General features: G+C 33.3%; 1 protein-coding gene across 1 annotated transcript in view; it reads right to left on the bottom strand.

The window, feature by feature from the left end:
* Positions 1-25,356, bottom strand: part of LOC111691526 — a gene marked incomplete at its 3' end in the record, with an annotated part of 336,616 nt that extends 311,260 nt beyond the window's left edge. The window contains exon 1 of the mRNA XM_023454534.1: positions 25,158-25,356. Coding sequence (XP_023310302.1) covers positions 25,158-25,323 — 166 coding nt within the window. The remainder of the gene's footprint in view (positions 1-25,157) is intronic.
* Positions 25,357-26,687: the final 1,331 nt, after the last annotated feature.

Genomic DNA, 26,687 nt, shown 5'->3' with positions numbered 1-26,687 from the left:
ATAGGTATCAGATTTTTCAGCGTTGTACGACCTTTCCACTGCTTCTGTATTAGTTTTTATAAGTTACTTGCTGGCTAAAAGTAAAGAAAATCAGTTTTAAAGTTCATATCTACCTACTAAGACATTTATTACTCTGCTTTTTATTAGGTTCCAAAGTTTCAAAGATAATCATACACCACTGGCGGCCCGTGGGTTTGAATACGGGGGGGCGCATTTTGAAAAGAGGACGTACATCATAAGAGCTGCCGGGGGTGTGGGGGGAGACTCCCGCTTAACGCCGCAGGAGAAAAATTTTAAGGAATTTGAAGGTTATTGTGTTTTGCAAGTACCCCAAAATGAATACTGTCAGTGTGTACAGTAGGTATGTACTTAGATACAATGCGAGAAGTAAAATTCCAGCGTGTGGGGGCTGAAGTGGATAATCGATCAACCAACCCAGTTAGGATATAATTATGTAGATTACTGTAATAGTTCATTCTGTATAATTTTTGAAGTTCCTTTAAAAACATGGGCATCAGTAAGATGTTTATCTAAAACGGGATCAATTTTTGCACTATAGTCTATCAGTTCTAAAAATACCCCTTTGTTTACCGAGTCACTTTTTTTATTATGTCCACGAAGAGGAAGGTTACATGTACCACATAGTTTTAAGATATCTATAATTTTTGAAAGAAGTAATCGATTTTTCTTAACTGTGTTGTTATGACTATTTATTTGTTCTGCATAAGCACTATTTAAACAAGAAGCAATATTTACTCTTCCTAAAAATAAAAAACTCACTTTTTACACACAAAACCTCCTAAACACACAAACTTATTTTTGTGTTTAGGAGAATTTTCATGTTTCTTAATTTTGTCCGATAAATGTTTCAAGTCAGAAACTTTCGTCCAGTTTTCTTCGCCTCATCCAAATAATAAACATACAAAACAAAAAAATCTATTTGTTTCGTCACAACCACACAACACACACAACCACAGGGTCTTATCATAAATGTTTTTATCAAATTTGCGAATAAAAGCCGGCCTACTTTTGCACTCTTTCTGCACCTGAACTAAATTCAACACTGGCGTTGGACGTCCGTTATTTTTCAATTCGACTTTTTCCTCTAAACTTAAATTACTAATAACAAGTTTTTTTATTTCACAAACCCTCATTTTAAACTTAAACTTATAAAATATAATGTCTTAAAAAGCGCCAAAGCAAAAACAAAACACGTATAACCACACTTCAGTGATACGGGTTACTGCCTCATGGAGTCCCAAAACAAAGCGCGCGAGCCTATCGTCGCCTATCCCCTCCACGTGCCAATTTGTCCAATCATATGTAAAAATATGCTTGCACGATGGACTCAGATTTCACGGTCCGCGATGGAGTGGGGATTGCGCGCGCGGTTAAACATAACTCTTTGGTACGATCATAGATGGCAGATGGCATTAATCTGAGCTACGTTCACGGAGTACATGCACTTTATGCAACCAACCTAACATCCAAGAGATATTGAATGCATGCTATTTAGATTTCTTATTGATTTAAATAAATACATTATTTTCACGAGCGGCCACTGTCATACACATAATTGTATTTTAAATTATTATTAAGCATCTCTTAGCACTAGCGTAATAACAATGGTTTTCAATTTAAGTATCTTTCATAAGACTGACAAAGTGAAATGTTACAAATATTCGACAGAAATGTAAAATCGTATAAAAATTTTATTATGAAGTTTGTTATACAGGCTGTCTACTATAAGAGGGCCACTCCTATGTATCTCGCTTAATACACGATACACGTCAAAAATCTTTATATGTTTTTGTTGCATTTTTTGAGGCCTTGATGCTTGTAAAAACAAATTTGAGATCGATGGCCAACTTTATGAGAAATCATTAAGAAAACCGGAAAAGTTCAGGACCATCTAAATTTCTTATTTTAAGAGATATAGGAAACTTATTTTAATAAAAGTTCATGGCAATATTAATATCTTTCATCTGGTGTAAACAAATTTTTGAAGTTTCGTATGTAATTTGCTGCGCCCTCTACGCGGATAAAAAAAAATTGTCATCGAAGCAGGCTTTAGATAAAAAAAGTTGCTTGTTTTTTCCTCATTCATGCGATGTAGGGGACACCGGAGATTGTTGTCCAGGGGTAAATTATCGCAATTACTACAATTCCGAAATTAGACAACATTGTCCTATAAATCTCTATCACAAGTTAATTACAGATCCCTTCTTCATCTTCCCTGAGTTTGAACTCAAACCGCTAAGATGACAGGGCAGGACCGTAGGGTACGATATAAGAACTAGTGCCCACGTCGTAAATTTTCGTGTTAAGAATAATTTGAGTGTTATACCCCTTATTGAACGTTAAGATNCAAAAATCTTTATATGTTTTTGTTGCATTTTTTGAGGCCTTGATGCTTGTAAAAACAAATTTGAGATCGATGGCCAACTTTATGAGAAATCATTAAGAAAACCGGAAAGTTCAGGACCATCTAAATTTCTTATTTTAAGAGATATAGGAAACTTATTTTAATAAAAGTTCATGGCAATATTAATATCTTTCATCTGGTGTAAACAAATTTTTGAAGTTTCGTATGTAATTTGCTGCGCCCTCTACGCGGATAAAAAAAAATTGTCATCGAAGCAGGCTTTAGATAAAAAAAGTTGCTTGTTTTTTCCTCATTCATGCGATGTAGGGGACACCGGGGATTGTTGTCGTAGGGGTAAATTTTCGCAATTCCTACAATTCCGAAATTAGACAACATTGTCCTATAAATCTCTATCACAAGTTAATTACAGATCCCTTCTTTATCTTCCCTGAGTTTGAACTCAAACCGCTAAGATGGCAGGGCAAGACCGTAGGGTACGATATAAGAACTAGTGCGCACGTCGAAAATTTTCGTGTTAAGAATAATTTGAGTGTTATACCCCTTGATGAACGTTAAGGTAAGCAAATTTTATATATATAATTATAACTTAGAATGTACGTAATATGATGTGATATTTTTAAATATGTTTATTAATCATATATAAAATTAATTAAATATAACCAATATTTTGTCAAGTGGAGGTAATTTGTCGCATTGTTTATGGGGCAAGTTGTCGCACGACAAAACAACTACGTGGTAGGTAAAACGTTGATATTGATAGATTTTAAATATATAGAGATACACTATACAAAAGGTATTTCTAAAATATTTTAATTTATCTTAAAATAGGTCTCATGAACTGTAACAAGAACACGTTATTTTATATGCATTGCAGATGGTGAGAACATATAAAAGGAAAACTAAACGAGCACCCGTTAGTTAAGATGTTATGATGACAGCACCAAGAGCAGTTAAGCTTATTGTTAGAGATCCACCAATTTCTATTAGAAAAGCCGCAGAGGTATACGATCTCCATGTCAAGGCTCTAGAGATTTTGTAAAAAAGTTACCGATGCAGAACTTATAGCTGGTTGTTCTCAAATTAAATTAGGGTACAAAAAAACCAATAATGGAAGAAGAAGAAACGTTTTGCCTCGTATGCCATGGTCGTTACAGTTTATCCACAATAGATTGTTTGCAATGCACGAAATGTAAATTTTGGGCCCATAAAAGTTGCACAGTTGGCAATCCCTATTACGTATGTCTACATTGCGATTCCGATGATGACTTGTAACCTTGCATTTCGTATAGATATAATATTTTTCGTTATTTATATTTTTTAATGTTATTTTAACACTTATAATAGTTAATAAACAGTTTTCTCTCATTAATTTTGTTAACTCCCCCACATTTTGGTATTGATGTTCGAAGATACTTAGATGAAATGTTTCCAAATCGCTGGATTGGTAGACGGGGTACAGTTGAATGGCCGCCAAGATCCCCCGACTTAACACCCCTGGATTATTTTCTTTGGGAATATTTGAAAGAAAGAGTCTACCAGGACAGACCGGATAATATTGAGAATTTAAAGAACAAGATTAGGGCGGAGATGCATAATTTACCAACTGAAGTCATTCAGAATGCTGTGGACAGCTTTTACTATCGTTTTGGAGAATGCCAAATAGTGAATGGAGGACATTTTCAGCATTTGTGACATTGAGTTTATTTTTGTAAATTATCTAGTTGTTTCAATTTCTAAATGAAAAAAAACTTGTTTATTTGGTATGGCTGGATTCAGTTTTCTATAAGCTTTTCAATGAGCCCCCTCATGCCTTATGTTTCCATTTGAAAAAAAAAGGTAGGGGTAGCTGGGAGTTAGGGGGTTGAAGAAAAATTAATTATTATATAACCGAAAGATGGGAAAAAATCAAAATCAGTTAACGTGTTTCAGCGTTTTAAAAAAAATTAACTCATTCAAAAGATATGAATTTTATTTCGTACTTCTGGCCATCCCTGTATATCCACTGCTACACATGCAGTTCGCCAATAACAGATTTAATGAACAGCCCATTCCTATACTTTCTCTGATAAAGTTATTTTCGTTGTGTTGCACCAAATATTATGCTTAAGTAAGATAATAAACACTAACGGAACTTCAGATTAATGTAAATGATGTTTTGAATGGCCAATATGCATTCTCGTAACGCCTAAAAGGAATTGTTGCAGAAACTTGATAAACGATATTTTTCTCCAAACGCATTTATCATAAGCCAACATTATATATATTTCGAACCTGTGCCTGCTTACTAAATAATTATATTTAAATCCCTTAAATTTTATTAAACACTTAATATCCCTCGTTAGAATGTTTTCATTAATAAAGAAAATCTTCGACTAACCACTTTTTGAAACATTCGCAATTTCAGAATGTTCGAGAAAGTTTGAATTAGTTGAGAAATCTCTTTGAGCCTTCTAAACCTTTTAAAATATTACATTTTGATGATTAAGTTTCATTAACTTATTTAAAATTAATTATATTTTAATATATTTTATTATTTAAAATTAATTATATTTTAATATATTTTATTTTGAGATTTACCCTCGAAGTAGGTACATTTAATTATATATAGATTTTTTATTTGTTTATTGTTAACTCTTTTTATTCGTGAATGAATCATTCAAGAGCTAGCATAACAGTGAGTACTGCAAGTTGACAGAAGAAAAAAGGATATCTTAGCTCGAGTGGGAAATACTATTTTTTCTACATATACATATAAGGTGTTCCAAAATTGGAGTTATCCTACTTCAATGACCACAGAGCAGGAGAGAAAGCTGTTAAAATCTAAAAGCGGAGTACCATAGAAAACCACTTTAAGTACAGCAGGAAGAACTTGACTTGGAACCTACTTTAGGACTCCAGAGGGAGTCATGGTGAGTATTATCCATCCTGGCTACCCCGAAGTGGCCCTAACTGAAGGGTAGATCATCTACCCATCTACCTCAGAAGGTAGAAGCTGTAGACGATGGATGTCGAATGAGATTCCTTGGCAAAAACCTTCAGTCATCAAGGTCGTGCAAAATAAGAATTTACACAAGTCACATATTCATGTGGCTTATATCCCAGGTGAAGATCATTTGAAAAGGTGCTGTTGAAGTTGCGAAAAATGAATCACCGCACCACTAATCGCGAGTGACAAATTCTACACCGAGGAGAGTCTATTCACTCAGATTATAAATGAATGAATAGGAAACATCCTCTACAGAGAAGGCTGGAGGATAGGGAAGAACCTTCTCCACAATCAGGATTCAGAAGGAAGGAACTATAACATACACACTTGTTTTGTTATATAATATCGATAACTTCAACAACAACTTGCAAAATATTATACAAGTATACCATATTTGAACCTTGCTCCATTCTGAAGCCTAAATTTAATGGTTATTTATACCTACAATTTAATTAGGAATGAATGTAATAGGTAATAACATTATTGTGTAACCAAGCTGTAGATTTGAGTTCATGTGAATATTTTGTATAGTACTTAAGTTACCAATTCAAATTTCAAAAGACAGGTCCAATTAGATGACTGGTTATTATTTAAATTTTTCTTAAAGTTACTGTTAGGCAAATAGTAGTTATGTTTGGAGGTAAACCATAGAAAATATAGTACTAACGTAGAATGAAATGTCCCTAATATTGCCACTAAACCGCGAAACAGCGCCACGTAACGTTTTGGAAACTTACTACTACTTAGCGCCTAATGAGTACGCAACACTTTATACTTTGTGAATTGATTACAGCGCTATCTATCGTATGCAAACGACTTCTCACTTATATCCCCTATATATTATTTAAAAATTTTTAAAAGTAAACCCTTATACAAATAGGAATAGTCAAGTGTCAATACTTTTGAGAACAGATTATTTAGTTAAACAGAAAATGTAGCGAAAAACTAATATTCAGTACTTTTCTAATTCACTTCTGCTTTGATAACGAAACTAGAGGTTTCAGAAACGTCATACTGTTATTGTGATGTGTATTTGTTTTTCCAGTGTGCAACCAGACTTATACATGTAGATGTATGTCTCTGGCATCTCACTATTAGGCAAAGTTTTCAGTATTGACACTTGACTGTCCCTATTGGTACAAGGGTTTATTTTTCCAGTTTTGTTTTTCTTCAAACTATGGCAAAATATCCAAATTATAACAAACATTTATAATGCTACAAATAAATACAGACAGTTTCTTCTTATTTATTATTTTATTATATTATAGTATTTTTCAAATTTTGACATTTGCCAAGATACTTAGTAAATGGTTTTGATAAGGAAATAAAACATTTTTTAATAATTTTAAGTTTATTTTGTATCTACAAGAAATCCTAATTGATTTATACAGAATGTTGTTATGCATGTATTAAAACAATTTCTTGTTATGTATTTAATTGTAAGTAAAAACGACAACAATTTAATTCATTTGCTTCATAAACTTGATAAGTTGGCAAGTAAGCTGTAAAAATATAAAAATTATGCATGAACTGTTATAATAATCTCACTTTCCGGAGAGTATAACCGAATATTTGTACAATATTGGGTTAAATTCAATAGTTCATATAGTTTGGAACTTTCAAACCATAGAAAACTTAATATTAACACTATATTTTCTATGTCTCAAACTGAATAAAGAAAGCAATTCACCACCATTAAAAATTTTGTAAGCATCTAAGTATCAAAGGTTTCATAAAATATTAGTTGGAGTTTATCATCATACACATAATTATTTTTGTCTATATTTAACTTAAATAATATGTAATTACATGCACATTTTATGTGGACTGTTTCTAATCGATTAATATAAGTAACATGAGTATGAGTGTTCCACATAATGTTGGTAAAAATATAGGTTTGGTTTTTAATAAAACTATATAGCTTAAAACTTACACATCATATTCCCAGTATAATATAATAACAAATAGAAAACTCTTAAGCACTAAATAATTATAAACACAATTCTTGCAATACTGTAATTTACAATTTTCAGAGGATAACCTAAGAAACCAAAGATAAGGAAAGCCAAACTTCAAATACGTGCAAAGTCCAAACTGCATTACCAACCAACCCAAAATGACAGGGTTAGCATTCTCTGCGCCATCTTTTATTTTGGAAGCTAACTAACATGTGACGCCGCCATGACAGTTTTATTATTCATATGTTAGATTTCATTCTACGTTAGTATTATATTTTCTATGGAGGTAAACTAAGTGTCATTTTGGTCAAATAATAAAATCACTAGATGAGACAGGCTATGTAGACAATCAATTATACAACGATGTGTACTCAGAGTTGCCTATACGTGTTTGACGTGGGATTTTAAATTTAAATTAAAGCCAGACCGGAAGTGTTAATTGGTAACACTGTGATACGATTAGCGTATAAGAGCTGGATGGCAGGAAATCCTCCAACATTTTACTTCAAGAAGCTGTGACTGGCAATAACCCACGCTACACATAAAGCACTTTTTACCACGAGGTCTCTGTTAGACCCGACAATATACATAACGCGACACTCGAACGACTACCACACAAAGGCCTAATGGCCGTACTAAACATAACAAACGCGACCCTCAGACTAAAATACTTCCTACCCCTACCCGCTGGAAAACAGCAAACATAATCCTTACACCTAAACCCAACAAAGACCACACCCCCCCATCCAACCCAGTAGCCCGCTCCCGGCTATGAGCAAAGTGGTAGAAAAAATTATCCTAACCCACCTAAAAACTCACACCCAGGAACTGCGAGTCATTCCTGACGAGCAGTTCGCCTTCTAACCCTATCACTCTACCGAACTCCAAATCCTTCGTCTTACCAAGCACATCACGGCGGCTTTCAACAAGGGACAGTACACTGGTGCTGTCTTCCTGGACGTCGCAAAGGCCTTCGATACGGTTTGGCACGAAGGTCTACTGATGAAAATGCTCATCAACCAATATCCCATATCCTTTACAAAAATATTGCATATTTGGTCACAAGAAAATCCTTAAGGAATTCGGACAAGATCTTTTCAACACGAAATGTCTGTGAAAGTATAGCTCGGAATAATCCGCAACAAAGTATGTGGACCTTTCACCCTTGTCACCCCATTTAAATTCCCAGTCATTTCTAAACTTTCTAGAAAACCATCTAAAGATCTAAACCACCTGGATTTCTATATTTGGGGTAAAAGTAAAGTTTACTCTACTCCAATAGATACTAGACTACAACTACTGTAGCGAATAAGACAGGTGTAATGAATTAAAATAAAACCAACACATGTTATTAGCTTCAATTAGTTCCATTAATAGAAGATGTCAGAAATATATGGATGTGGGTGTTTCGCATTTTGAACAATTGCTGTAAATACGTAACGTTTTGTTTCTTGTTTAGTTGTTGCTTGGTAAATATATTTTTATTATTATTTTGATAAATTGTTCTTATTTGTAAAGATTAGGCATCCAGGAGAAACTAAAACACACCAGGAGCACTACCTCATAGGTGATATGGAAAGAATTTTGTTGATGTGCTTACAAATTGCACTTACTTTTAAGTATAAACATAAATATGCTTGTAATATTATGGTTTGAAGTGTCTACCACAAGGGGATTGTATTGGTATGAATAACTTGAAAATGGTGAATCTTAGGAAAAAAAATTACCTTTTTTACGTATTTAGTGCATTAGAATATAAATCCGTTACAATAACTTAAAAAATACAATGGCGTAGGTTTTTTTATAAAAAGGGATGACCCCTGCCCAGTTGTACACCACTGGTTGAGGTATACAAGGTCTACTATTATACATTATCTATACCAAATTTTATTGAGATCGGTTAATAAATTCCGGAGATACAAATAAAAAATCTATTTTTTTTAACAACTTCAACACCCTGTATCTCTAAAACGAGGCCGTTCCAGACCTATGTTTATAAGGCAAACTCCTATTATTTTAAAGAGATCTATTTATCCTCGTAGTTTCCTGCATAAAATTCGGACCACCCTGTATATACATAACTTTTGCGTTGAAATGAAGTTAGGTGACAAAAAAAATATATGCATATTTAGTTTCGCTAGTTTAGTATTTTTAATTGCGTTTTAAATATCTAATTTATTGACACACAAGTGCATCATATATATTCTTCCTTGTTTACCAGTTCTGTAAATTTTCCTAATTAATCCTGATCGTAAATCTGTTCGAGAGGTGATACATGTGTGGAAAACACAAACACGTAGACGTGTTATTTACTTCCTTCCTTACTCCTACAAACACGATAATAATTTAATAACCAAGCCTTTTATCAAGGTTAAATTGCACGTAAGAAATTAATTTCAATTTAGCTTCAGAAGTACGCAGACTTCACTATTGATTTAGTTTCCAGAAAGTCAATCATCAGATAAGTTAACAGTAACATTTGAAACTTTCAAGTGTAATTAGTTATCTCAACAAACGTACAGCTTTGGGAGGCTCGTAAATCATCCTTAGGACAGGGGATCCTTTTTTCGAAGGGACTGGCTGCATATAAGTTGAAGACACGGGCAGTTCGTTTAATGATATGTTTGTATGCCACACATACATAACACATGATCTCTATTGAAATTTTAAAATTTATTATAAACAGAATAGTTTATAACTTATCTACAAATAAATGTTCTGGAAGGATAGGCTTAGATCATCTTGAAGACAAAAGAGTGTTCCAATTTTTGATATATACAATATATCCGCAGATAGGTTTCAACACTGAACAAAAAAGTGCCGCAGATATAATGAAAAAAACCATTATAATAATACTTCTGGACATTATAGACCGATCGAAATAACTCATTTAGAGGAAAAAAAAAGAAAATTGTTATATGGACTTTTATAAGTGGAAATGATAAAGGGGCATTTAATAAAAGAAAAAAAAATAAATAAATGCGTGAGCAGGGGTGGCAGAGGGTTAATTTGGGGGGGTTGAAAATTTGTGACAAATTGTATCATTGGAATTTCTGGCGAAAGTTGACGTCAAACAAAAAAGTATCCAATACAAAACTTGTAGATCATGCAAAAATCTACAACTTTCGTAGAGAAAAATGCGAAAAACAGTTTTTTTCTTATTTTTCGTTTTTTATTTCTCATTTCCGCAAAAATAACTTAATTTTGACGAAACTTAGTGAAAGTATACCTTTCTGTGTCTTAATATATAATAACTACAAATTTTTTTAGTTAAAAAAATCAAGAAGTTTCCGAGATATTCATTTTTTCCGGTCTGAAACACTTTTTTTCAAAGAAAAATTCTACTTAGGAAAATCATCGTACAGAGTTCTATCGGTGATCGTTTTGACATATACTTTTTGGTGAAATAAAAAAATCTGTAATCACAGTTCAAAAACATGCTCAAAAATGCAAAAAAAAATCAAAAAATGACTTGCAGCAATTAATTTTTCAGTAATTGTTGAGTGTTTAAATTTAAAAAAAAAATCAGAAACTGATTACACCATTCCATTGTACGGAAAAAATACAAAAAAAAATTCATTTTTTGACCCAAAACTTTATTTTTGTACAGTACCTATTACTATAAACATAAATCGAAACTGAATAAATAAAATAAATAATATTTTTTTCCGTATGATCGATTAGTGTACTTATTTTTTTAAATTTTGATGAATTCATAGATTACAGTGTGTCCAAAATAAGGATGGGATAGCATAAGGATCTAGGAAACGGTAAGAAATACAAGGTGGCTCAGATTAGAAAAAAGTTGTGTTTTTTTATACCTAACAATATGCTGTTCAGAAATTCCGGGTAGTTCCGTAGATATCCGGAAAAACACGAAATTTTGCAAAATTGTTTATTTTTTTTCTGGCTTTATTTGAAAACGAATTTTAAAATAAATTGCATATTTACAATACCACTTCTTTCGCTCTATACAATGGTGTCAACATTTTTGCAATCCGACGTTTCATCTTCGAGGGACCATCATCAGTTAATTTTTTAAATATGTTGCTGCTATTTTTATGACCAAATCTAAAGTCATTTTTAATTCTGAATTAGATGATATTACTATAATAATCGCTTAAAAAGGTTTTTAGTTATCATTTAAATTTTTTCCTGAGTACAGCTCTGAACGATTTCAAAATATCTATTGGAGGAAGTCTAATTCTAAAAAGAGAAAAGTCTAATTCTAAATAATCAGTATTTTTCAACTCAAACCATATGTTAACTGTTAGTTTTATGCTAAGGATGGTGTCTTCGATACAAAGTACTCGAACTGTTGTGTTAGAAAATGGTCTTTACGTTAGAGATAAATTTACTATAGAGGCCTACTTTCGAAGTAGTCAACGAGATGAACATGGATGGAATTATACAATCCATTCATGTTTTTTTGGACTGGGGGATGTTCGAGATCGTTTACCTGCAAGTTCTACTAAACCTTTAAGACAGCTTTCAACTCAGGCGGGTAGATATCTATAAAATGTTAAATGAGTATTTAAAAATATTAATTATAGGAATGTCATATGGTTCAGTACACAGAGCTCTGAGCTGTAAGAAAATTACATTTACATCCACATCAAGTTTCTGTATTGCACCCTTAGATAATGAAGAAATAGTGAACTATTGTAACTGGTTTAACAACAACTTAAAGGATGACAATCTTTTAGATTTAACTTTTTTTACTGATGAGGCATGGTTTCATGTTAGTGGATACATAAATTTACAAAATTACCGTATCTGGTCTGCGGAGAATCCACACATGTTAATGGAAACGACTTTATATCCTGTTAAAATAGGAGTTTGGGTAGCCTATCTCGATGAAGAATAATTGGGCCTATTTTCTTTGAAGATAATGTTACTGCTGAGTGATATAGACAAAACATTTTACATCCCTTTTTAAATCAGCTACATGATGACGAATTGCACAATGGTTACTTTCAACAAGATGGGGCAACAGCACACACTGCTAACGCAACATTGGAGTTCCTAAGAGAATTTTATGACGATCGCATTATTAGTCGAGACTTATGGTCTCCAAGATCTCCGGATTTAACTCCCTTAGATTATTATCTCTCATTAAGTTTCAACTTATATTGTGGCTCTGCTGCCGCTGACCTAAAATCATGTGTAGTGACACAGCGATTACTAAAGAAAAACAGCAAGAGATCGATCAATGTATGGGCATCTCAAATCCATTTCCATATACCTAGATTTAGAAGTAAGCTATGCTGCTATTATGTAAATTGCGCATCACATAGGTCAGACCAACCTCTTATTGAAACAAAGGCAAATTTTGAAGTTTTAACCACATAGATTTAGAAATCGATGGAACCTATAATCAGATGCATTTGACTTAGGTAAACATGATGTAGTTTGTGTAACTCAGATAAAGGAGATATGTTAACTGCACTCTGTGGAAAATAATATCATTAATCCAAATACTGTTGGTTCTATGCTGTATACATGTAGATGTAACATATCAATATGTAACTTTTACAATCAGAATATAGATTTTATAAAATTTGTAATAATGACTTTTTAATGACAAAATAAGAGGAATATTAATGGAGCTTCTCAAAGCAGTGTATATCAAATCGATTAGAAGTGCCGGGTAGGAATGATTTATTTAATCCAAAACTGAAGGCAACGTGACAGAATATCATTATGTAAAGACGCAGCTTGTCTAAAGTAAAAAGTTAATTAGGTATCTACATTTCATAAAATATTTCCTCCTACGCCCCTATCTAAAACCATTGTAGGCGCAGTTTTACCCTTGTTAATATACTAATATAGTTAAATAACCTATCAAACTTGAATATGATAACACTAGATGGCGACACTCTGTCATCCTTATTTGTATGTATATTAAACTATAGCTGGTTGTTTAACTAATAACGATACATAAACGGGGGCTCTACTTAATCCGAGGCTAGTAATTTTGTTAAGAGAATATATCAAGAAAATAAAAATTCAGAATGAAATAGATAATCTCTAGTAAAAGACACCAAATACATTTGATCTATATAATGGTTGCTGTTGACAGTGACTTTAAATTGTAACTTCAATTGGATATTCTACCGACTCACTTTCACGGGGTCTAGTTAGAATTCAGAAGTCTATGAAAGAAACAAGCATTAAAATAATATTTATTAGAAAAGACTATAAAAAGAGAAGATGAATTAACATTATTGACAAAAACAAAAATGGAAACGAAGTTTAGGAAGGATCCGAATATGAATAATGATTTTAAATTGTATAAGTAAAATTAATCTTTGAAGATGTAAGTTCATCTTTATCGATGCTTCTAACATTTGCCGCAATTCTTGTTATTATTTTTTTAAGACATTTTTCACTTACTATATTTTGCGTCTTCCTCCAACTTTTTCTCTGGCTGCCCTATTGATTCGGCTTGATCTACTATTAATAAAACTAGCAAATAAAAGTAGTTTTTGTTTTGTATTCCCTGTTCATATAAAGTAAACCATACAAGTTACAATTACTGCTTACCATTTGAAAATTACACAGGCCGACAAAATTTCAAAAAAAAAAAAATTCCAGAGATCAGACACTACGCTTCCGAAGGCATTTGGCGCGCTGAATCCGAATCTGGCCTCAGAATTGATCCATCACCCTAGGTTTCCGAGATATTCTAACCTAAAAGTGCAAAAAACACGTTCTTTTGCTATATTCAAAGTTATGTAACTTGGCGAAAAAAATTTTTTTCTCAAAACTGAAAACTTCATTGGAAACGACTATCTTTCCCCTTCAAAACGCATTTTTTATTTGAAAAAAGCTCTATTTTTCGCGGAGATATCGTCAATTTAAAATGACCAGTATGGTTATATTATTACATCATGGCTAACCCCATAACACTGAGTGCTGCTAGCCCTAATTGTTAGGAACGTTAACTCTAAGCCCTATAACCCCACAACACTAAGCGCTGTGAGCCCTAATCGTCAGGAAGGTTAACTTCAAGCCCTATTACCCAATAACACTAAGCGCTGCGAGCCCTCTAAGGCTCGTAGCGCTTAATGATATTGCGTCGAGCCATGGTTTAATAAGGTAGCTATACTGATCATCTTTAATCGACGATATCTCTGCGAAAAATAAAGCTTTTTACAAATAAAAAAATGCGTTTTGAAGGGGAAAGACAGTAATTTCCAATGATATTTTCAGTTTTGAGAAAAAAAATTTTTTCGCCAAGTTACATAACCTTGAAAATAGCAAAAATACGTGTTTTTTGCACTCTTAGGTTAGAATATCTCGGAAACCTAGGGTGATTGATCAATTCTGAGGCCAGATTCGGATTCAGCGCGCCAAATGCCTTCGGAAACGTAGTGTCTGATCTCTGGAATTTTTTCCTTGTTTGCCTGTGTTATCAATAATGATCGTATAATTGGTTTCCATCAAAATTTAAACGCAGTAGGTTATTTCATAACATCTCCACAGAAACATATTATGTGGGTTCTGAGACACCCCCATTTTTGTTTTTTCATTTTATTTAAATAAATGCATATTATCGCACCGCCCTTTGCATTTTCCACACCGGCCGAATTAACCAAACACGGTGCCAACTGGAAGTTGATGCAACTAGCAAGTTAGAAGCTAGAATGAGTACTCAGCCGCCAAAGCGAGAACTCGTCACGTGCTCTAGCAGTCTATACGTCAACATTATTGATGAAATTGGTGGTGAAAATTGGAAATATTTGAAAATATTCAATTTTCGTGAAAACATATATACGATACGATTTGCCCAACCGAGAGAAATGCAATAATCAAATTTGGACAGGACATAGTTAATACAATGCGAAACGCCCTCTTACTGTTAAAAATTTTGTCACCTCCGTTCTTGGTGGTGAAAATTTTGAATATTTGGAATTATTCAATTGTCGTAGTTGAAGGCAATACATAGGTATTAAATTTTCGAAACCGAGAGATATGCACTAACCAAATTTGTACAGGGCATAGCTAATACAATGTGAAACATCGCCTTACTGTTAAAAATGCTGTCACCGCCATTCTTGGTGGTGAAAATTCGAAATATTTGGAATTATTCCATTTTCGTGACTGAAACATATATAAGTATTGAATTTTCGAAACTGAGAGAAATGCAGCAACCAAATTTGGACAGGACATAGCTAATACAATGCGAAATATCACCTTGCTGTTAAAAATGTTTTCACCACCGTTCTTGGTGATGAAAATTTGAAATATTTAGAATTATTCAATTTTCGTGGGTGCAGCATACATAGGTACTGAATTTTCGAAACCGAAACAGATTCACTAACCAAATTTGGATAGGAGATAGCTAATATAATGAGAAACATCGTCTTACTATTAAAAATATTGTCACCGCAGTTCTTGGTGGTGAAAATTCGAAATATTTGGAATTATTAAATTTTTGTGGCTGCAACATACATAAGTACCTATTGTAATTTGAAACCGAGAGAGATGTACAAACCAAATTTGGACACGACATAGCTAATACAATGTGAAACATCCTCTTTCTGTTAAAAATGTTGTCACCGCCGTTATTGATGGTGAACATTCGAAATTATTCAATTTTCATGGCTGAAACATACATAGGTACTGAATTTTCGAAACCAAGAGAGATGTATTAACCAAATTTGGACAGGACATAGCTACTTCAATGCGAAGCATCGCTTTACTATTAAAATTGTTGTTACCGCCGTTCTTGGTGGAATTATTTCCGCTTGTGAGGACTACGCAGCCGCCACCGCTTAATGATAACTTAGCAATTAAACAGCAATTGAAAGTTTAGTCCACATCGACCTGTTGCAGAGAGCAGTCCAGTCCAACAGTACAACAGGAACACTGTAAGAAAATATTACAGGTAGCCGTCATCGTTACCGTAGGAATTTGACTGTCGCGTTAAGTTTGAAAACCAGTTCATCTCCATCCGTCGCAGTGAAAAGTCCAGTCCGCCAACTCCAGGAAATCGCCAAAGTAAGTAAGGGTCCACGCATATCCAATGAGCAAATATCTCGAGTTGATCGGAGACCTGGCGAGGTAATTCTACTGCATAGCAGAGTTAGTTCCGTTCTACCGTTACATCAGTGCAGATGTTCCAAGGAAAGGGAGCAGAAGAATTTAGGTAAAAACATGGCTAATGTCTATTGTGAATTAATCATATCTTGCCTTTCAGATATCCGCCTGTACAAGGTTGGGTACACTGTCGTTTCGTTCAGATGTACTTGTCCTAACTACGCGTGCAACTTTTGTAATATCGTCCCCCTCCCCCATTTTTTCTATGAGTTGAATCGCAGGTCGTATCTAACTATACCTTGCTTTTCAAAGATCCGCCCGTACTACAATAAGGTTAGGTGCATTGTCGTTTCTTTCCGGTGCACTTGGCCTAACTGCACGTTCGGCTCATGGGATGTCGTTTCCCGCCCTCCTATTCCGTTCTATGAGTTGAAACGCAGATCGTATCTAATCATATCTTTCCTTCCAAATTTCCGCCTGTACTACGACGTGGTTGGTTGCATTGTCGTTTCTTTCCGGTGCACTTGACCTGACTACGCGTTCGGCTCATGGAATGTCATTCGCCCCCTCTTTCGTTCTATGAGTCGAAACGCAGGTTTCCAGCCCTGATGGCCGCCGGCCAGTCCTGAGAAATCCTATTATTACTGTCATATTTCTTTTTCTTTATATATAGATGGTAGCCAAGTCTATAGTTTAGTACCTATATGTAGCGTGCTAGCTTGATCACTTCCTCCCCCACCTGGTATCTTCACCCCGCTTGCCGTAATAATCGTAGTAGTTAGTGTACGAGTGTATATGGTATTGAACCGTTAATAAATGGAAGTATTTATCAAGTGGAACGAATACATTGAAGATGAATTTTTACAGACAAAACGTCTGAATCTGATTCGAACTGAGGCAGTACAGTATTGAGGGTCATTAAGGCTTGCAAAAAATGTAATAAAATTTCCAGGCTCGTATTTAACAAAATGAAGTTGATGATGGTCCTGGAGAGACGAAACGTTACATATAAAAATTAAATAAGCCATTCGATGGAACGCAAGAAGTTTCCATGAGAAAGTGTTCTTCTTTTTTCAGTTATCATCTCAAACAAGGCTGAAATTAAACAAAAACGGATTTCGAATATTTCGGTTTTTTTTCAAATATTTCGAAAACTAATCATGTTAGCCTTGATTTTTTAGAGACCCTTGATTATGCAACTTTGCCCCCATGCTACTTCGTATCTCTTACCGTTTCCGAGATCCCTGTAGTGAGAAGGAATTTGTAACAGCCTGTATATTACAGGTAAGGCACTTTAAATTAAATTAAATTAAATAAGAAATAATAACAATAATAAACTCTGCCCTTTTTCCAGAAATAATCAACGTACGCACGTATAAGTAAAAAAAATAAGATAATCTAAAAAAAATGGAAAATAATTTGTAAATTAAGGGCGCTACGCCTCTGGTGTCAAAAATTTAACAATTTAGTAAAAATAGTTTACATAGCTTTTACACAAAAATTATCAAAATTAAATAAGAAACAAAAAAGTTGTAATACTACTAAGATTTTCAACTCTCAATTCAAGACCCAATAACTCTATAAGGAGAGCCCGAATAAAACATATATAAGTTTACGTTATTTTTTTAAATGCTATCCAAATGCGAGAGAATCACTACCATTTCCTGGAAACCCTGCATATACATAAGATATATTTTTTCTTCTTATTCTCAGTATTTGACTTTCAGGTTTTAATGTACCTCTAATTCCTCTTTAAATGAATCCCTACTTTTACGAAGCTATAATGGCAAGTACCTACGTTGTGAAACCGAGAACTCGCTCATGAACTTCAAAGTATTCACTGAGGCATCGATCAAAGACAACGGATATAGCGGTTACACAGTTAAAAATAAACCATTCCGCTTATAAAGAATTAAAGATGACCTGAATCGACTTCTCTGAAGGATACTACGTTGTAGGAATAATGTTTTTTTCATTATAACACTAACATAAAATAACAACTGCTACTAGTGAAACTAAAATAAATTTAAGTTTTAATTATAAAAAATAGTACATATCCGTATTTCCAGCTTCTGTGTAACTTAGCGAGGTATTTTAAAGTCACCATATTTTTTTATGTGACTGTAGTCAAGGCGCCGAACATTAAAACCCTTTCCAAAAAAATGTAAAAATTTTCAGGATACATTGAAACATTAACTAATACGTTACTAATTGTAAATATACTTTTACACAGCGAAATTAATGAAAAATGATTCAGGGAAAAGAGAATGCTTTTCTATGACAACGACGCGACGTGTTATTTTAAAGTCACCATATTTTTTTGTCAATGTGGACGAATATATTGACATATACAGGGTGTATTCCTTGGATGAAAATAAGTCGATTTAACCTAACATACCTATATCCCAAGTCGCATAATAAGAACGATACAGGGTGTCAAAGTGGAAAACAAAAAATGGTTTTTCCTTAATAATTTCTATAATTTTAGTCAGAAATGTTTCAAATTTTCAACAGAGAGGTTTTTTGATCATGGGAAAAATAATTTAATACTGGTTTTTGAGTGTCGAGTACGAGGCGCCCCCCGTATACAGCTTTTAGCAACAAAATATGAAATATTGGATTTTTTTGGAACAAAAAGGTATACTTATTGAAAATTGCTAAAGCCAACCGTTGAGGAGATATTTTTAATTTCAAAAATTAGTGTTACGAATTTATACCTCCACGAATACCAGGGTACAAACAGACACTTTTGTTATAAAGCTTTATACTATGTCGCCAATTTTCTGGTACTAGTTTCAGAATTCTAATCTTATAAATTGCCAAGGACAAATTCTTCAAGTTTTACATCTCGAATAAGACGTCTTCTGCCAGTACCTTCAGGACGAGGTTGAATGTGTCCGTTTCCTGGAAGTCTTCTTTTTACCGCAGCAAAAGTTTTTCTAGCAGGAACACGACGATTGGAATATCTATCATGATAAAGTCGTACAACAGCAGCACAGTTCAAAAAATACTTGCAACATATCGACATACTCGTCATTAGTATATATAATTTGTTGTTTTATTCAATTCCAAAACTATTTAATATCTAGGACGCAGGTAAATAGTGACTAAAATCAATTAACACTTTAAACTAATACTTTAAAATTGCAATTTACGAGTATTATGAAATGATATTTACCTCCTCGATTTTTTTATTCATTTAATTAACTCAAACCTTGGTATTCGTGGAGGTATAAATCCGTAACACTAATTTATGAAATTAAAAATATCTCCTCAACGGTTGGCTTTAGCCATTTTCAATAAGTATACGTTTTTTGCTCAAAGAAGTCCAATATTTCATATTTTGTTACTAAAAGCTGTATACGGGGGTTGGCAAAAAAGTTACTACATATTCAATGCATAACGTTGCCTGCAGAAGGCGCCTCGTACTCGACACTCAAAAATCAGTATTATATTATTTATCCCATCAGTAAAAATCCTCTCTGTTGAAAATTTGAAACATTTCTGACTAAAGTTATAGAAATTATTAAGGAAAAACCATTTTTTATTTTTCAATTTGACATCCTGTATCTTTTTTATTATGCGACTTGGGATATAGGTATGTTAGGTTAAATCGACTTATTTTCACCCAAGGAATCTCTGGTATCATTTGTGTATCTCCGTTTAAATACAGCCTGTAGATACGTCACAAACTGTAAATAACGCTAATTTATGTCTTAAAATAATTATTATTGCTATTTTAAATAATATATGGGTAATATAATAAAAAATATATAAAAATACTAATCTTTTGTTTCAAGTTTTTATAATTATGTGTTAATATTTCTTTAAGAAGTGTATGTATTTAATTTATGAATCTCGGTGTCAATGCCCTCTGACCTAGTTTAGCTGAACTATACTACTGCCACTAGGTACCGTAGAAATGAACATATTTGGAAAAATTGAAACAGGTGTGTAGGTGTTTCCATTATTTTTTCTTATTCAGCCACTTCAACGCGAATCGGTGCTAGACATATTAAATTAATTCGAAATAAAATAAAATAGCAACAAAATTATAATACCGCGAACGGTTTAAATTTAAGCAGAATCCCATTTTGTTCTGAGCTCTTCCGAAGAGCAACAGAAGTTAGCCACAGCTGTGCAGTTGGTTTGAGAGGAGAGGTGATCTCCGCATTTGAGGAGGCTACTGCAAATTGACTTCACACCTAGTATGCTATGACTGGATGATAAACGGGTTTGTTACATTATTATTTAATTTTCGGCTTTATTGGTTTACGAGGGAGTGTTTGTGCCTTTGTGTGGTATTATTTATTTCAGTATTTAGTAACGGTACAGTGTATTTTTGTGTTTTAATTTTTAAATTTTTGTATGATATTATGAAAAAGCATGAATGTATATGAATCAAGAAAGAGTTAGAGTCTAATTATATCCCACTTTTTGTCATGAGAAAACAGAAAACGATATCAGATGGATTAGCCCGACCGTCAAGTACCGAATAAGAAATTGTTTGTAAGATTACAATGAGCAAATGTTAGATGAGAACAAATTCAGAGAATGAGAAATTTTAATCAGAAATTCTAAACCCCGTGGAAGATGCTCCAGTAGGTACCCGAAGATTAGCCACAAAATTTTAAGTATGTCATATGCTGTAAAAATCAAGTGAGTAAACAGATTTACTTATTTTTTTTGTATTTCATTTATCATTATTGATTACTGCTTATTAAGTACCGTTTCATAGTTTATTTTCTGTAAAAGAATTAAATTTTTGTTTATATGCAATGATAGGGCTCCTGGCAAACAAATACTCAACAAAAATAATGCGCCAAAGAGCAGTATCTTACGGCAGGCGGTGTAAAAATTTGCTTTTTAACTAACTTTTCTTCAAATAATGAGATTTGACAACAATGCACAGCCCAGTTCCCAACTGTGCATGCGCTGAGACTAACGCGCGTCTTTGTTTGATATCACATTTACTAGAAAAAGGTTAAAAGAAATTAAGTTTTTGCGAAGTTGAAAAAATATTACTATTGATAAGTCTCTAAAGGTTAAATGTAGCCTGCGTATAAATATGACCTCCATTCAAATTTACACCTTCAGTACAGAAAATACGACTAACTATAATTTGTATTATACATTATAGTCTATAGAAGAGGTTGACAGTATGTACCAGGTTTGGTCGCTGACGCAGCTACTCGGCATTGAAATATTTGAAAAACTTGTTTCCGTATTTATTTAGCCATACCCATATACAGGTCTGGTCGAACTAAACGTGGTAGAAATTATACGCCCAGTTGAAGAATGCGCTTACGGGCAAAAGGCGTATAACACAGCCGCACTGGGCGACTGGGCAATAAATCTCAGTTGTTGACAAGTGGTTGACAAATTGCCTAGCAGTGATGTACAGCAATGCGAAATTTGGTGTGAACCAGGTAATTTATTATAGGCATATTCTATTAATGCATATTACAATTGCGAAAGGGAGAAATAAGAGGTATATTTTGCTTACTGATATTATTACAACATGGCATTTTGCTCACCTTTTGAAACGGAACAAAGCGAAATTTACCATAAAATTGTTTAAGGACATAAATAATTAAAATATGTTGCTGGCCAAATGAACATATATATAATAGAAATTTTCTACACATTATATACAAATTATTATATTTTTCTACCTTTAGCAGAAAACTTTTTTAGGGACACCTATGAAACTCATTAAATTTTATTACTAGGCGTTTTTATACGTGTTCAACTTACTTCGGAAAATGTATTTAACAGTTTTGTTAAATATATTCACTATCTATAGGATACAGATCGTAATCTCAAAATTTCATAGATTTTTATGAAAATTATTGTAGTTTTTATAAATTTTTACGAATTTCCTAGAAATTTTCTTGGAGCACTGTCATAAGATCTTGAAAGAAACCTACATAAAACAGTATTCAAGTGCAGTCAACAAAAGAATTTAGAAAATACTGTTAAAAATGATTATAACTTGTTTTGTCTTTACATACCATTTACATAAAATACTTACATAAAATTTGCAAATATACCCTCAAATCTCGGAAAGGCTTGTCACCCCTATTTTAATTTTAACAATTTCATTCGAAATTTTCTCTACACGCAAATTCTCTATTTGGGCCTAGGAATCACACTTCATTACCAAATCATGACAAATTTGATTTTTGCAAACCGTCATTGTAATATACTACCTACTTTCTACTGCAAAGACAGAGTACCAAAGCATTTTGAGCAATTTAGGTTAGGTTTGGTACCTTAAACTTTTGGTCAACAAATTACTTATATTTGGAAGGAATTCTAAAATAATATTAGTAGGCCTTATATTCACAAGAGCGATAAAAAATACAGCATTTCATGATGTTTGCATAGAAAAAATATGTATTTTTTATTGTAAGTATCAAAAAAGAGTAAATACTACTCTACGGTTTTGTTCCATTATAATAGGCACACACTATATTACCAAAGAGTAAAAAAATACATACCCAAGAGCTAATGTCACGTTGCCCTATATGGAACAATATTTTGGCACAAAAACAAACGAACGTTAAACCAAATTCATTTAAAAATGTATTTTCTTTTCTAAAAATGAGTATTTAAAATTTATATTTGCCTTCTATTTCCATAATATTGACAGCAACATTGGAATGTAAAACTACGAATATAAAAGGACTGCTCTGAGTTTGTTGCAATATTTTGTGTAATGATAATAAAGTAGTTATCCTCATTAGTTGAAGAAAAATGTAACTCGGCGCAATTACGTTACAGCACCGAAAGATTTACTAACTACTTATCTTTATAGTTTCTTAGAAAGAATAATGTACAGGGTGTTTCAGGATTAAGATGACAAACTTTAAGGAGATATTCCTATAAAAAATTTAAAAAAATCAAATATAATTTTTTTTCCAGACGCTTCAATTTTTTAAAAAATTCGAATTTTTTAAATAACTATTTAAGCCAAATTTGTCATGATATATTCTTATAAGAATCCATGTTCCCATAGAAGTAGAAGTCCCGCGAGCTACCAGTGGCGGAGTTATGGGGACTCAAACTCATTAAATTATAAAAAAAAATTATACAGCCCTACTGAAAATAAAAAATGATGCTGTTTTTAGATACAACAGTTTGTTATTGACAAAAAGTGTACATTAACTTTTTTCCTAACTCTTATAGTTTCATGGCAAAATTGATTTTTCGGAAGGGTGCTTCTGGATTCTGTCGATAAACTTTAGGAAGACTTTCCTCATAAAACCTAAAAAAATATAGCACCTTATAGCACCTATTAAAATTGGTCTTAGTCTCGAGTATGTGTGAGTCAAATAAGCCTTTTTGTCTCCCCTTCCCTTGGGTTTAGCCAATAGTATTAAAATTATTTAGGAGATGCTTACATTACATTACATACTCGAAGGGGAATTTTAAACCAAAGGAACAACCATATTTGGTCCTATGAGAATCCACGGGTGGTAAGGGAACATAGTTTTCAGCATGAATTCCAATGTAACGTATGGTTGGGTGTGTTGGACAACAATATAGTTGGTCCCTACTTCCTTCCGCATCGGTTAAATCGCTTAATACTCGAAAGAACAGTTGGTTTGAACTAGATGGTTATCCTGCTCAATTTGGTAGAGGTCCTAGGGAGTGGTCAAACATTAATTATCCCAGGAGATGGATTGATCGTGGAGGACCTGCAGCGTGGCCCGCACGTTCACCGGACTTGACACCGATGGATTATTTCGTTTGGGGTGCTGTTAAACAAAAAGTCTACGAGGTGCCAGTTGATACCCTAGAAGATCTAAGACAGCGAGTAGTTCAAGCGTGTCGAGAATTAACTCCAATTCAGTGTCGATCGGCCACTACCTCCATAATTAGAAGATGTCGTGCTTGTCTAGAGTCCGGAGGCGCCCATTTTGAACAAAATATTTTTTAAATCATTTCATTTTTGATTCACTTTTCGCTTTGTCTAGGTATAATATTAATTGGTAATTTTTTGGTTGTTTCAATTTACAAATAAATTTTCATGTATTGTTTGCCATCTTATTTTATTTAAAAGTACACAACACAAGTAAATGAAGTGACTACAAACATCCTGAAAAAAATTAGGAGTATTGCAAGGGTCGTTACGTTGTCGCATTACATGTTAGGTACTTAAATATTTCTGTTGTTTTCATCAACATAATTTTTTTTCTAAAAAAAAACACCCTATATCTCAAAAACGAAGCATCTCCTAAATAATTTTAATAGTATCGGTTAATCCCAAGGGAAGGGGAGACAAAAAGGCTTATTTGACTCACACATACTCGAGACTAAGACCAATTTTAATAGGTACTATATTTTTTTAGGTTTTATGGGGAACGTCTTCCTAAAGTTTATCGACAGAATCCAGAAGCACCCTTCCGAAAAATCAATTTTGCCATGAAACTATAAGTCTCGCATAACTCTCTGCTTGCGGGACTTCTTCTATGGAAAAATGGTATCTTATAAGAAGATGTGTCAAGCCAAATTTGGCTTAAATAGCCTTCTTCATTTAGAAGTTATTTAAAAAATTCGAATTTTTTAAAAATTCTTTAACGCCCTATATTTCGAAAATGAAGCGTCTCTGGACAAAAATTTATATTTGATTTTTTTCTTATGTTTTTATGAGGAATATCTCCTTAAAGTTTTTCGACTTAATCCCGAAACACCCTGTATATAGTATGCGTTAAGTCGTAAGAAACGAAAATTGTTTGCTCTCATAAAAAAGAATATGCTTAAATTTCGTTCTTACCTTCTTTCTTCATAATGCTGACAGTAAGGTTGGAATGTTTCAGCTCCTGATCAATATACTGCAAGTTCAGAGGATAGTAGCAGAGTTCGGAAAGGACAAGAACGGGAGGTTGAAAGGAAGCCAGAGGAACGCAGGCCAGCAACCCCAACAGCAGCAGGCCTGCCATGACAACCCCTTCAACGAGGCATGGCTCCGGGTGCCACAGCGAATCTCAGGTGATTAAGTGCGACATAGTGTACTCGTTCATTTGTTGATATTCATCGTGATAACTGAAACAAACGTCGTATTAGAATTTCCATCATCATCTGACATGGAAACTTATGTTCATTGACCAGAGAATTTAACGTTTGTTATCAAAAATATCAATTTGTGACATCAATTTTAGAAGTTATTTCCTCTCAACACTAGTGTTAAATGTAACAAATTTGTATTTATTTTTAATTAATTATAATATATAATAACCCGCTGTGTTCAAAACAAAGTTCATTTTTCTAAATCTTTCTTTAACTATATATAGACTATCTCATATAAATTAACAAGTAAAATATAAAAATTATATATGACACGGTGATTATACTTATATGCAGTGCCAGAAAAACGCTAATACAAGGCTAATATGTCTAAAGAAAACACAATTTCGTCATTGTCACATACACGATTCCTTGTCGTCGTATCTTCAATAGTTTTTATTGAATAATTGAATGGCAATTTCTCAGGTGCGTAGTTGCTGGCACTTGTATCCGTTTCAAGGTAGTTACCGAGGACATTCACCGTTCCTTCCCGTGGTTTCTTTCAACAAACCATTTTAAAAACATTAATATATTTTATTACAGTAAAGGATAGCATCAGCAAAACACTTAAATAAAAGATTTCAGTCAGCATTACCAGTACCTGAATTTTTAATATTATAATTTGCAATTTGAAGTCAGCATGTCAAGATATTTAGTCATATGGAAATGTCCTATATAAAAAAACTATTTCATAACTCGTATCTCGAACTTCTTGAAATTAACGACTCTTTGGAGATCCGCCATCTGCTGTTTTCGGATCGTTTTTGAGATTAGAGGCAAACACTTGAGTCAAGTGTATTTAACGGGTAAAAGTACATGAGAATAAGCTTGATCATAATTTTTATACAGCGCTTGTGATTCACAACCCCTTAAAACTGATGTTTTCGAGTGTTCTTTGGTTAGGGAAGAATGTTTAAATCATAGGTTAAAAAAAATTATTAGATTTGTATTCAGTCGGATAAAATGCATGAAAATAAGCTCTGTTCGTAAAGTTTCTACCGCTTTTGCGCTTCTCAGCTGCATAGAACTACCATTTTCGGACGTTTTTTGAGGTTAGGGGCGAACGTTTGGGTTGTAGGACCAAAATAGGAATAAATTCGTATTTGACGGCTAAAAATACATGACAATAAGCTTTGATCGTAATTTTTATACAGCTCTTGTAATTCACAATCCTGTAAAACTATTGTTTTTGGGTGTTTTCGAGGTTAGGCAGGAACGCTTGGAATATGGGTCAAAATAC

Source organism: Anoplophora glabripennis, unplaced genomic scaffold (assembly GCF_000390285.2).
Source record: "Anoplophora glabripennis isolate ALB-LARVAE unplaced genomic scaffold, Agla_2.0 scaffold301, whole genome shotgun sequence".
Taxonomy (NCBI): Eukaryota; Metazoa; Arthropoda; class Insecta; order Coleoptera; family Cerambycidae; genus Anoplophora; species Anoplophora glabripennis.
This window is presented reverse-complemented; position numbering and strand designations above follow the sequence as displayed.